General features: G+C 54.6%; 1 protein-coding gene across 1 annotated transcript in view; it reads left to right on the top strand.

The window, feature by feature from the left end:
• The window catches only part of NKD1 (naked cuticle homolog 1), an 85,351-nt gene that overhangs the window by 48,023 nt on the left and 24,246 nt on the right, over positions 1–13,082 (top strand). The window contains exons 4-5 of the mRNA XM_012806802.1: positions 9,128–9,228; positions 9,426–9,498. Of these exons, the coding sequence (XP_012662256.1) occupies positions 9,128–9,228; positions 9,426–9,498 (174 nt within the window). The remainder of the gene's footprint in view (positions 1–9,127; positions 9,229–9,425; positions 9,499–13,082) is intronic.

The following is a 13,082-nucleotide window of genomic DNA, read 5'->3' on the forward strand; positions in this document are numbered from 1 at the left end:
GCTGGTGAGGTCAGCAGTGTGGCGGGCAGTGGGCTGGTGGGGTCAGCAGTGTGGCGGGCAGTGGCATGGTGGGGTCAGCAGTGTGGCGGGCAGTGGCATGGTGGGGTCAGCAGTGTGGCGGGCAGTGGGCTGGTGGGGTCAGCAGTGTGGCGGGCAGTGGCATGGTGGGGTCAGCAGTGTGGCGGGCAGTGGGCTGGTGGGGTCAGCAGTGTGGCAGGCAGTGGCATTGTGGGGTCAGCAGTGTGGCAGGCAATGGTATGGGGGTCAGCAGTGTTGTAGGCAGTGGGATGCTGGGGTTAGCAGTGTGGCAGGCAGTGCCCATGGCAGGCTGGGGCAGAGTGGGCCATCAGAGGGTGGGAGGGCACAGACCCAGACAAGCACCAAGTGTAGGCAGCCAGCCGGAGGGGGTCCCTTGAGGCCTCTCAGGGTGCTGGAGGCACTGCTGAGTCAGGCTTTGATCAGTGGCGTGGGCACTGGCATGGGCAGACAGACTGGATGGCATCCCTGATGACAACGGGGCTGGAGAAGAGGACAGGACGGGAGAGAATGAAGGACCTGGGCCCAGAGGAAGGAAGAATCTGCAGCTGCTATTGAGGACACACTGATTGTGCCAGGTGTGTGCCGAGCACTGTACACACGCACTCTGCTCTTCCCTTGGCTGCTGCCCTGGTGGGAGCTGCGGAAATTGAGGCACAGACAAGGGAGCTCATTTGTATGGAGTCACATGGTATGAAGCAGTGGAGCCAGGGCTCAAACCCAGAACCGCGACACCTCGGCGGGTCGTTCCACCTCCCGAAGCATTAGGCTGCTCCGCGCTGACACGGGGATAGCGGCAGAACCCAGCCTGGGGCTGCAGGCGGTGTTTCGTCAGTGAGGCACTTACCCTGCCTTGTGGGGCACTCGGTGCGCGTCATGCACTTGCTAAATGCTGGTTGTTGTCATCACTGAGTCCTTCGTATCCAGGACCTCAGTGACTTCAGGCTCTGACAGGCCCATGGATACAGGTGTCCACTGCAGTAATGACTTTGAACACTGTTTAGACAGAACATTTCAGTCAGGCTAACAGCAAAGTCTCCCTGCCCTGTGCCTTGCCCAGCTCTGGACAGTCTGGTTGGGTCATCTTCTAAGAGTGCTGATATCCCAGCCACCTGAGATTAGAGAGCATTCTGGGCACTGCCAAGGCTTACTGTTTTCTGCTGCATTTGGGTCTTTGTTTTTTTTCCCCATTAGCCATTCTTTTCTCTATGTCCAGAAATCACATTCCAAAACCAAGGGCCTGCGGCCGGGGGGAGAGTGTTGGGCCTCACCTGCTGCTCAGCTTGCCTGGCGTCCATCCCCTTCCTCCCTCCCCCTTCGCCCACCTGTTGGCACCAGCCTGACCACCTGGAGGGCCTCTAGATTGTGCCGTTCCCAAAGCACGGGCCATGTGCTACCGAGGGGTCGGGACCTCAGGTGATAACTGAGATCTGACATTTTGTATTTATTTCACGTGAATTATTAAAAAAAAAAATGACTCGGACTTGTGATCTCACTGATCTCATTGCTTATGGCCAAGACTAAGTTAAAAAGAGAGAGAGGGAGAGAGGGAGAGTGTGAGAGAGAGAGAAAGCCGATTTAAAGAGGCAGCCCAGGTGGGACATGGCTCTGGGGGAAGTCGTGACAATGGCAGGGGGCGTGCCACCTTCTTGCTGGGGAGACAACCAGGAAGTGGACTTTGCTGGCTGGGCAAACCTGTCCCTGTGCACCCTGTACGGTCTCAGGCACTCACGTCTACAGCCTTCCCTGCCGGCTCTGCCATCCCACCCTGCTGGAGTCTGCAGGATGTGGGACCCGAGGGCCATGGATCTACAGTTAGGAGCACATTGATGGCATCTCCAGCAGATAAAAATAGGCAGAAATCGGAAGAATTTTAATTGCTACCTTTGGCGTCTTGAAGGCCTGGCCCTGGCAGCCCAAATGCAGAATGCCCACTCACATGCAGCTGGGCACCTGGTTGCCCCTTCTCTCAGCTTGAGGGGTTCTGAGTGCAGTCAGCCAGGGAGGAGCCCACTGCAGCGGGTGGCAGAAGCTTCCCGGCTGGCTCCCAAGCATGGCTGGGCACCTGGACTCAGGTTTTAGGAGACTGGATTGCTTCAGGGGTCTATGAGAATCAGAGCTTTTGGTTGCAAGTAAGGCGGGGGGGGGGGGTTGTCCAACCTAAATGACAGTCAACAATGAGGGCAATTTGGTGGCTTCACAGGAAAGGCAAGTGAGGGTGAGCCTGCCCCAGGGTTTGTCCGGCAGGTCCGTACCCAGTGCCCACTGTGATCAGGCGCTGCTGTAGAGCAAACAGACCCAGACCTCTGCCCTCAGGCAGCCTTCTTCCAGGCTGGCCTGAGCCCTAGCCTGGGTGCTGGCCTCTGTCTCTGGGTCTTCCTCGAGCAAACCATCTCTGAGGAGCTGGAGATGAGGTGGGACGCAGCCTTGGCACCAGCGAAGAGCTCTTTTCTGCCAGCTCCCATGAGAAGGGTCCCCAAGGAGGATTCCAACTGGCCTGGCTGTGGCTGGGCTGTGGTGTGGGGAAGGCAGAACCAGGAGCCACCTCCAGGTGACCTGTGACCATGGCAGGCCTGGGGGTCTTCAGGGGAGGGCTGAGGGCTCTGCCCCACATTTGTACACCTTCAGGAAGCGACACCCTTTCTCTCTGGGTTCTGATGACATTCGGTGGAAGCAGCGAGTCTGTTTTCCTCTCGTGCCCGGGGAGGAGGATGTCCCCATAATCCCCCATCACTGGAGCTGAGCCTCTAGGAGCCCTTTGTAACGCTGCTGCCAGCACCCTCTTTCCCGTCTACCCTGGCCCTTTGACAATGACTATTTTTGTGTCACTAGCCTGCGTGTTGTGTATGGCTGGAACACGGTGGGCAAATTTCCCGCACTTCTGGCCATGCCTGTGCATGGAATGGGCTTCCAGAGTCTAGGGGTGAGTGACAAAGCCACGTGGGCAGAAATGACAGACGTCCATAGGTGACAGGTGTGTGTTAGAGACAGAGCTTGAGGCCCAGAACATGGACAGCACTGGTGTTCCTCCCTCTCTTGTTTCTTGTGTGTAGCCCGAGAGAAGAGCCCTGCCCCGTGGACAGCTGGAGTCCCAGAAGGCCTGGGATCCAGGGGGCTGCAAGCACCATCGTGGCCCGCCACTCCATTCTGGAGATGAGGGACCGAGGCCTGGAGAACCCTGTCCCACTCTGTCTTTTTCTCTCTGTGAGACTTTGCACTTGCCGGCAAATCTCCCGGCTGAGCCTTAGTTTTCCTGTTTGGTAAAGGAGGTTATTGTCTGGGGTTTTGTTACATTAGATTTTAATTACCCAAGTAACACATGAACATACTCATTTGCTGAGCTTTGGGGCAACTCCAATGAGGGTGAAGTCTGGGCCCCGTACACCCCTGCCTCTCCGTGCCCCCTCCCTCCAGGTAACTGGTTGTCGTCCTCCCTGTGTTGACCTGCTCGTGGGAGGTCTCACGGCGCACGAGTGTGGGCATTTTCCTTGGCGTGCAGGCAGCATTGCTCCCCATGACTCCGGCACTTGCACTCAGCCTAATCGTGTGGGCTCTGCCCGTTAGTATTGACCACTCTCGAGTCTTCCCTGGCACAACTGCATGGTGTCCCACTGCTGTCTAGCATAGTTCAGGGCATTTCTGACTGTGAGTTACTAGGAAGCATGTTGCTGTAAATGTCTCTGGACTTGAAGGTGCCTCCTGGCACACACACACGTGAGTGTCCTCTGCGGGTAAATGCTGAGGCACCGACTCTTTGGGCATTAGGTTACTGTAAGGATACAATGTAGAGGATGCCCTGGACAGCAGGGCACTGTAGGAGGAGAGCAGGGCACCAGCCCCACAGACACCATCCTCAGCATTCTGTCTGCATTTTTTCCTTGAGTGCTCCTTAACATCGAAATCCCCATTTTACCGAAGGGGAACATTGGAGCCCAGGGAAGTTAAGTAACTTGTCTGCTGCTACTCAACTGCTCAGGGTGGGGCTGGGTCCCTGCTGGGGTGCCCGATGCCAGGCCCATTGGGACTGTGGAGAATGGAGCACCCCAGTCCTGCCCAAGGAAGGACAGGGGGAGGCAAGGACTCAGCAAGGCCTTGGGATGGCCTGGCGGGGCTGTATCTGTGCTGAGCTTGGAAGAGGGAATTAGCCGGGAATTTCCTGGGGGCAGGTCCAGGGCTCTTCCCCTGGCATATCCCAGCATTGCACATTCTTGGAATCTATAAGTTATACAGCGTTCTTTGGGCACCTGGGGTTTGCTCTGAAACCCCGTGGCACCGACATCTGTTAGCTTTCAGAGAACAGAAAGATTGACAGACCATTGCTGGGGCAGGCAGGGGGATATTAAGTCCAGCAGTACAAAGTCTTAAAGACAGAGAGGAAAATCCCTGCCCAGACTCTAGTGCTCCAAGGCCCCACTTTGATGTGGTCTTGCTGTCCCCAGAGGCCTTATAAGGCATTGTGCCTGCGATACGGAGCTCTGGGCTGGTTCTGGCTGCACACCCAGTGCCCAGAGCAGCTTGCCTGTCTTTCTAGGTCCCAGTGTAGAACTCAGGAAGGAGGCACATCTGGGCCATGTGGCTGGAGAGGCAACCAAGCCAGGCCACTGGGCAGGAGTGGCCTGGCACCAGGCCAGGTACGCCAGGAGCTCTGGGAGTAGGTCCTTGATCAGAACCTCAGAGTAGAGGCTAAGGCCCTTGATCCTGAAGACCAGAGGTGCCCATGGGCCAGAGTGACAGCAAAGTAGACCAAGGAGCCATGAAGGGTGGTCACTGCATACCAAGCCCTACACTCAGGTTCTTATAAGAGCAGTGGTTAGAAGATAAAAAGATTTTAAGTAAAAATAAAACAAAAACCAACCAACAAACAAAAAAAGAACAGTGGTGAAAGGTGTGGGCTCTGGCTCTGGTACCTGCTTGCTGTGTGACCCTGGGCCAGCCACTTAACCTCTCTGTGCCTCAGTGCTCTCATCTGTAAGGTGGGGCTAATAATGATAGAAATACCTGAAAGGATTGCCAAGAGGGTGAAACACAACGCATGAAGCAATGTGCTGGGCAGGCTAGGAGCGTGCTGCCACGAGTCTGTGGATAAGTGGGGCTGGGGAGTATTCTCGTTTCTCCTGGCAGGGTTCTGGCAGCCGAGCCATGGTGGTGGAAGGAATACACGGTAACATTGGTCCTTGGAGCTCTGCTTGTGGTATCAGGTACCATGATAAGCACTTTATATGCAATCACTTCCTTGTTCCACAGCCCCCTGAAGACCGCATCTTTAACTGGGGGCCTGGGGGGCACTGGAGACCAGGTCCCTTCATATTCTGGGGGATGCAGCATGTGAGGCAGGGCTAGGATTTGAACTGAGGTCTCACTACCTGGAGTTGCGTACTCTCTGAACCCCAGATGCCCAGGAGTCTGTGCGCCCAGCTCCCTGGGGTATCTGCCTTCCTGCAGCACGGTGCTGAGTGCCTGGCCTCTGGACCTGGCGTGGAGGGCCAAGTCCCAAAACCACGGGGAGGGGCTGTGGGTGCCTTTGAGTCCGACCGGACAGATGGGAGCACTTGGACACTGACCCCTGGAGCTGTTGGCAAGGCTGTTTTTCGCATAGTCCTTTAAGTCTGAGTCCTGGCCAGTGCCAGGACTCTTAGCCATCTCTGTTCCATGCCCACTTGCACTATCTGAGGCCAGGCTGGGGAGGCTGGAGGAGCTGGCTGTCACTGCTGATGACTCAGAGTGGGTCGCCTGGCCTGCTGGAGCTTCCTCCTCCTCTAAACACAGGGCACCGGGAGCCCTTCTTGTAAGGCAGTGTTTTTCACCCTTTTTTATCTCACGACACACTTGAACCTATAGTTAAACTTCTGCGGCACACTTAAATTATGTTGATTTTTTTTTTTTAAGGAGTAAAAAAAAGCACTTAGCGTGCTTTGAACTTGTTTTGAAAATAATTTAATTAATGATTTTTAAAAATCATCGTGGCTCACTTGAGGTCTTCTCACAGCACACCAGTGTGCTGTGGCGCACCGCTTGGAAATCACTGCTGTACGGAGTCCACCTGTCAGCGCCTCAGATGCCATAAACGGTGGCGAATGATGCGAGGGGCTGTCATTAGCGTTGTTTTTCTGTCTCACGCAGTCCTCGGCAGTTGGGGCTACTTTCTTTGTGGGAAAAAACGGTAAAGATGATACCCCTCTCTTTACAATTTTCAAACCATTGTAATAAATATTTCTTTCTCGAGAGATGGGAAGAGCAGGGCTATTGTAATGATTACAAGAGTTAATACACACACAGACACAGACACAGTGGGCCCTTTGTATTCATGAGCTGTGTATCCATGGATTCAACCAACCACAGACAGAAAGTATTTGGGGGAAGAAAGTGTCCATAGTGAACATACACAGACTTTATTTTCTTGTCATTGCTCCCTAAACAATACAGTATAACAACTATTTACATGGTATTTACACTGCGTTAGGTATTATAAGTGATCTGGGGTGATTTAAAGTGTACGGAAGATGTGTCTAGGTTATAGGCAGATACTACAGCGTTTTTATAAGAATCTTAAACATCACGGCAGCTTGAACGTGATGACCATGGACCCCAAGGGTTAACTGTGTACGTAAAGTGCCGGGCATGGTGCCGGCACATGGGAGATGGGCAGTAAGTATCAGCTGTTTTTTTATGATTATTGTGGTTTATTATTGTACCCATTCTACAACTGAGTAGACTGAGACCTAAAGATGAGGCAGGAGGTAGAGTCACAATGTGGTCCCGTGTCTGGCTCATCATCCCACATTGCCTGTGGCCCAGTGCCTCCAGCTCATGCATCACAGGTGCTGCAGGCCACACAACCCCTGGGCAACATGGCTCTAAGGACGAGATGAATTTTGCTGTAGTTGAGCATTTGCACGGCACAGGGCAGCAGTGGGACATGGTGCAGAGGAGCTCTCGCCGCATGCTACAGAGCAGGGATCGTTTAGCAGGAAGAGGCTGGAACTTGCTAGAACTCTGCTTCCTGAACGTGTCAGAGAGCTTGGTTCTCCCAGCAGCAGTGCTGAAGCCACCATCAGAGTGGTGACTGTGGTGCCTGTACACACAGGGGAGCATTGTTCTTGGGGTCCCACATGGCTGCCGTGCTGGTGGCAGCGTTTGGAGTCTTGCATGTGCCAGCAAAATGACAAGAGTACTCCAAAGTCTCATCAGTGCCTTACCTGGCTGCGGTGTGGTCAGGGTGGCGTGGAGGGCAGCACCGAGTCCCCTCTCTGCAGAAGCCCTCAGCATGAAAAGGTCTGTGGATTCTCTTGAAGGCTGTTGCCTGCTCCCGTGGGGAGGCACTGCCTGCCAGCTTTTCAGGGGGTGGCGGCATCCGTCTTTCTCCAGCATGAAAGATGGGCTTTAATTGGCTGCCGGGGCAGCCCAGCCATCTAACGATGCCACCTGTGTGTGTCCCTTTCCTGTCACTGTGTCCCAGCTCCCCTGTCAACTCCAGCTCTGTTAACACAAACAGCCAGTTTACAAGCCCAGGAAATGTTCAGTGATTATAATAATTGGCGGAGGAGGAGACAGAAGCCATCCTGACTCCAGGAATAAAGTAGCCTGGTTTTGAAGTAAATGGGACACTGGGAGTCTGAATGGCCACATTTCACCAACCTCTAAGGAAGAGTGTGTAATGCCCTAGAAAGATTTGAAAGAAGAAAGGAAACAGCCACAAAATGTTAGCTGTTTGTCTTTAAGACAAAACCCAGAAAAGACCAGAAGCTTACCTCCAGCTGGGTGCAGTTGATGAGAGCAGCGGCGTGAAGAACTATTATTTTTTATTTTTTACTAATCCAGACGAGGACTGGTTTTTCTTCTGAGCATCTATCGGAGGTGTAGGGTTTTTTCCCTTCCTCCAAGGAAGAGGGTGATTTTTTTAGTTTTCTTTTTCATTTTCACAAAGAGCTGTTGGTGACAGCTGCTGGATTTGGGTGCCTGTCATTTTGTGGTCCATGAAGTGCTACCAGAGCATCACTGGGGGCGGCATTAAGAGAGATAAGGGCGACTCCCCAACCCTGTCTGATACCCCTACCTTTAGGAGTATTTCCCAAAGTGTATTCTGTAGGACGTGAATCCCATGGGATGCTTTCGAAAAACAAAACTCTATGGTCTAAATAGGTTTGGAGAATGCAGGATACACCAGCCCTTGGAGACTCACAGTATTCATAACCATAGTAGAAGCCCCAATAAGTCCCCGCGGTAAGGGACCTTGTTTAACTTTTGTTTAAAACAATCTTCTTTGATCACAGACCTCTTCTTGGCAGAATACCAATAAATACAGAAGACAGTTTGATAAGGCCTGGTGGTCTAGCATCTTCATGTCTAGTTATCTTGCTGGGTGGGTCTGATAGATGGGGCCTTGGTTGACATCCTGGAAATTTCCCACCCTGTGGACTAATCAGACTCCCTTTCATCACCCTGACATCATCTGACCAGGCTGGTTGGGAGTTGCCCTGCCATGTGGGATGAGACATCCTTAACTCTCTGGCAGGGCATAGGCAAGGCAGTGCCAGGGTCGGGCTAATTTCCAGAAGGTGTGTGCGGGTGAGACGTGGGAAGCATGGTTGAAAACCAGCTGGAGCAGCCCCTGCAGTTGTGCTGAAGAGCTTGGCAGTGGGGACCCCCTTAGAACACACCAGGCCCTGCGGGCTTCTTTGTAACGCCCCTGAGGCAGCCCTCCTGGGACCCTTGCCGCAGGGAGGAGCCAAATCCAGGGCTGCTCTTGGGACTGCTGGGGAGGCTTGCTGGTCCTGTGTCCATTAAGTTGGCTCGACAGGACACGAGGGGCATTTTCCAACCTTGCTTTTGCAGTGGTAGGTAGGGCAGAACTTCCTTTCTGCGGGAGAAATGAGGTCCTGAGTGGGATTCCACGGTGGGGTGGAGGCTGAGAGACACTTCCTAAAAAGGCACCTTGATAGTTAAGTTTTCAAGTACAGTAGGATCTGCCTCATTTGACCTAGATTCCCCTCAGGAGAATGAGAACAGGGTCCTCAGCACGCAGCTTTTCACGTCCCAGCACTTGCTCCCCCAGCCCTGACACGTCCTAACGCCCCTCTCTGTCTCCCTCTAGGAGCTGGTGGGCGAAGCCTTCAGAGACGCGGCCAGCGAGGAGGAGGAGGAGGACTTCCGGCTAGAAGGTACCTGGAGTCTGTTGCTCTCTTCCCAGCAGCAGTGAGGTGGGGGCCTGGCCGGCTGTGCGACACCCCACACGCATTCCCCACTGTACCCCAGAAAATCTGCAGATGAGGCAGAGGACTTTGTGACTCCCTATAGGGTGGGAGGGAGGAGGGAGAGGCCAGGTCTCCGGGGTCTGCATCTTGTCATGCTGTGCTGGCTGTGGGACCCTGGACCCTCGTTCTTCTTGACAGGATGCTGAACCTCAGGGTCCCTCTGGGGATGGTGACAGCAGCCAATGCGGGACTGTGTGAAGTCCCTGAAACAGTGCCAGGCATGCAGTGAGCTCCCTCTGTGGGGTGCTGCTGGGTTTCCCATTCCCCTGCTCATATCGCTGCCCTGGTGTGTGAGCCTGTGTGCACCCACGCACCTAGCTGGCCTCTCTCCTCTCACGGCTGTACCCCTCATTCCTTCCTTTCTTTGTGGGAAAGTGACATTATAGAGTGTTAGGACGCTAAGGTGGAGTGCCTGCTGGCCACTGGTGTACTGATTCAATTTGGGGCAAGCTGCATAGCCTTCCTAAGCCTCGGTTTCCACATCTGTAGAAGGGGGATGAGGACGTTTCCCTGCTTGGCTCCTGGAATTGGTACAAAAAGTAGATGGTGCCGCGAAGCTGAGAGTGCCTGCCCAACGCGGTGGCATCCCACCTACTGTTCAGAGTGAGGGAAGGAGTCACCTCATGGGGCAGCAGCAGGACAAGAAGGACCTCTCTGCCAAGGCCAGGGCAGCAGTTGGCTGGAGGGCTGGGGGCCCAGGTACAGGGTTCCTGGGGCACATGTAGGTCCTAAGGGCCTTGAGAGGAAAGCTGTACTTGGTGGGTACTCAGTGCCAGGGGGTCCCCAGGGAGAACCAAGGCTGGATCTGAGGGCTGGGGCCACAGCTGGCCTGAGAGCTGCTGTGAGTGTAGACGCTTAGCTCCACCTAGAACTGAACTAGCTCACTTCCCTGCTAATGAGCTTCCCGGGTGACGTGTGCACACCCTGCCCTCGGAGCAGCACTGTTGGAGGGGATTCACTCTGTGGCCCAGAAACCGGAGGCAAGCTAGAGACTGAGCTATCAACCAAGCTTTGCCCAAATATGAACAGGCCCCAGATCCAGAGGCAGGAGTCCCACGGCCGGAAAGCTCCATCCTGGCTGTGAGTGTGCGACCCTGGTACTTGCACCTAGGACCTCATTGGCTTTGAGTCTTGCCCTTCCCTGGGCCCTCCCAAGCCCCAGCTGCCATTCCTGGCTCTGGACTTGGTGTTGGAGAAGGTCTGGGGAGCCAGTAAAGGGCTGTGGGATGTAGGCCCTGGGGATAGAGGTGACCCCAGCACTCCTGTGCTCATCTCCTTAGTCGCTTCTTAGACGTTCATTCTCTGGTCCGTCCATCGTTCTATTTACTCCATCCGCCTGCCATCCACCTGCCACTCATCCGTGGCCCGTCCCTCCTGCCAGGGGCCTGCCTCAGTTTCCCACCTGGGGGTTGAGCTGGGTTGTTGGTGGTTAAGCTTCTCAGCCCCTATCTTCAAACGGAAGCTTATACAGAAGCACAAAATGTAAAACAGTGAAAACAGGCTTCAGAAAGATGTATACAGTAGGATCTTTTAGGTAAAAAAGGAAAAAAGGCACCAAACAACCCCCCCAGCCCCCATATTTTCTTGGGGTGCCACAGGTATTATTTTATCGTGTAGATAGAGGCTTGGACAGAGGACAACAGTATCTCTTTTCAAACATGGGAAGGGACTAAACCCTGGAAAGTGGTCACAGAAGGCTGCAGTGTTATCTGTACACTGTGATCTGTAATGAAAGAATTTAAAAGTGAAAACAGTAACTAAAGCCACCAAAGAGGAGCTGTTCTGGTTTGAGCCAGGTCGGCACCTGGACATGTCCACTTTGTCCCTGAGACCCCTTGGAGAGACCCTGGGCCCAGTGACTGTCTGTGGCTCTCTGGTGCCTTGGTCTGAGGCTATCCATCCCAGGATGGCCTGGTGGGAGCAGGTGCTACCAAGTCCTGGCCACAGAACACCAGCCACCTGCTCCTCACCCGGCTGCTGGTGTCCCTCTGTGCTGCTGGCCAAGGGAGAACAAGCTGAGTCCTGAATCTCTTCTTTGTCTTCATGTTGGCCAAGTTCATTGCCTCTTGGCGGGCTGGAGAGCTGTTTAAGAGAGAAAAAAGGCCATCTGAGGCGTGAAGATAAAAAGAAGTCTTTTAGCCATCCCAGGAGAGGATGGCTTTAGCTCCCGCGTTGTTATGTAAAGCCTGCCCTAATCCAGCGTCTTAACCGCCTTAACTGGCCAGCTGGGAGCGTGAGGGATGGGAGATTAAGGCTGGGTTTGGTGCGGGGGGCCAGGGCTGCCGAGTTCCTTTTGAACTGGGGAAAGAACAAAGTAAACATCAAAAGTCCCAAGCTCTGAGAGCTGGCTGGGTATGGCAGGGCTGGGGAAGGGAGGCTTTCACAGGAGGAAAGGGAGAGGGAGCCCCTCCTGCTGACCCAGCCGGAGTCTGAGGGCTGGGGAGGGCGACCCCACACTCTCGTCCAGTATCCACCACTTCCCTGCCTCCCCAGCTGGGCAGGATGCCAGGTGGTGGCAGCCCAGAGGGGAGAATTCACGCAGGCCTGTTTGGCAGACCCCGTTACCCTGCGTGGCCTCCAGGATCACTGTGTCCGCAGGTGTCTTCCCCATAGATGAGCATCCTCTTCTCCTGGGCCCCTCTGCCTCCCTAGGACCCCTGCCTCCCTAGGGCCCCTCTGCCTCCCTGAACTTGCCCTTCCTTGAGCTCTGTGTCTCTCCCTTGTGCCCCTGCCCACTGGCTCTCCCATTGCCAAGTACCTGTTTCTTGTCTCCCTAACTCTTGGCCTCACCTGTAGGGAGCCCACTCTGTGGATCCCAGTCCACAGAGCCTGCTGGTCCCACTCTCATAAAGATGCTCAAAGCCACAGAAGTCATACGGTCCCCTTGCCTTTTGGGGAACCAGACCATCCCTTTAGGCTCCCAGAGCAGGCCTTGCTCTGCCCAGCTGACCCTCCCTGCTAGCTGCCAGCCTGGCATGTGGACCTGGCAGTCCCCAGGATGGCTCTGCTTCCCTGGCCTGAGGGTGGCTGTGTCTGGAGGAGCCGGTTCTGCCCAGTCGGGCAGTGGCATCAGGACTGAGAGCTGGGGGCTGAGTAGCCTGTGGGTGCTCAGGGCTGTTCAGCTCTGCCCTGGCCCTGGGCTTTGGCTTTCTCATCAGTCCTCCCTCTGTTCTGATTTTCTGGGAACTTGCAACTCATACCCCATTCCAGCCTGGCTTCCCCACACTCACCGTGTGGCCTCGGGCGAGTCCCTTCACTCCTCACGTGTTTCCTTGTGGAGTTCCCTGTAGCACTTCTCCATCAGGGTTATTACAAAGGCAGTGAGGCCCCGAGAGCAGGCTGGGTGCAGAGTGATGTGACTGTTGTCACGTCATGGGCCAGCACGCGTTTGCGATCACTTACCTAGTCCAGATCACAGAAGGCCTATGTTCCAAGCTTCCCTAATCCTATTAGACTCTCAGAATATTTGCTTGTACTCCCAGAACATGGTGCAGGGTCTGGCATGCTGTACTGCTCAGTAAATGTTCACTGGAGCAGCAGAAGTCAGCACCACAAAGTCACTGAAGTCAGGTGACCCCTCCTTTGGGCCACTCAGGAAGGTCCTGCATTCCCTTATTGGGGCCCAGCCAGGCCATCCAGCTCCCCGGTGTGAGATGTCATGGCCACTGACAAAGCCAAGGAGCCCTTGGGAGGCCTTTCGTCCCTTTCATTTGGAGTTGGAAAACCAAGCCCTGAGAGGGGACGTGGCCTGTACAGGGGAACCCAGCAGACGGAGACAGAACCCAGGACTCCGAG

This window comes from Otolemur garnettii, unplaced genomic scaffold (assembly GCF_000181295.1).
Source record: "Otolemur garnettii isolate 467f Iridium unplaced genomic scaffold, OtoGar3 scaffold00058, whole genome shotgun sequence".
NCBI classification, from domain to species: domain Eukaryota; kingdom Metazoa; phylum Chordata; class Mammalia; order Primates; family Galagidae; genus Otolemur; species Otolemur garnettii.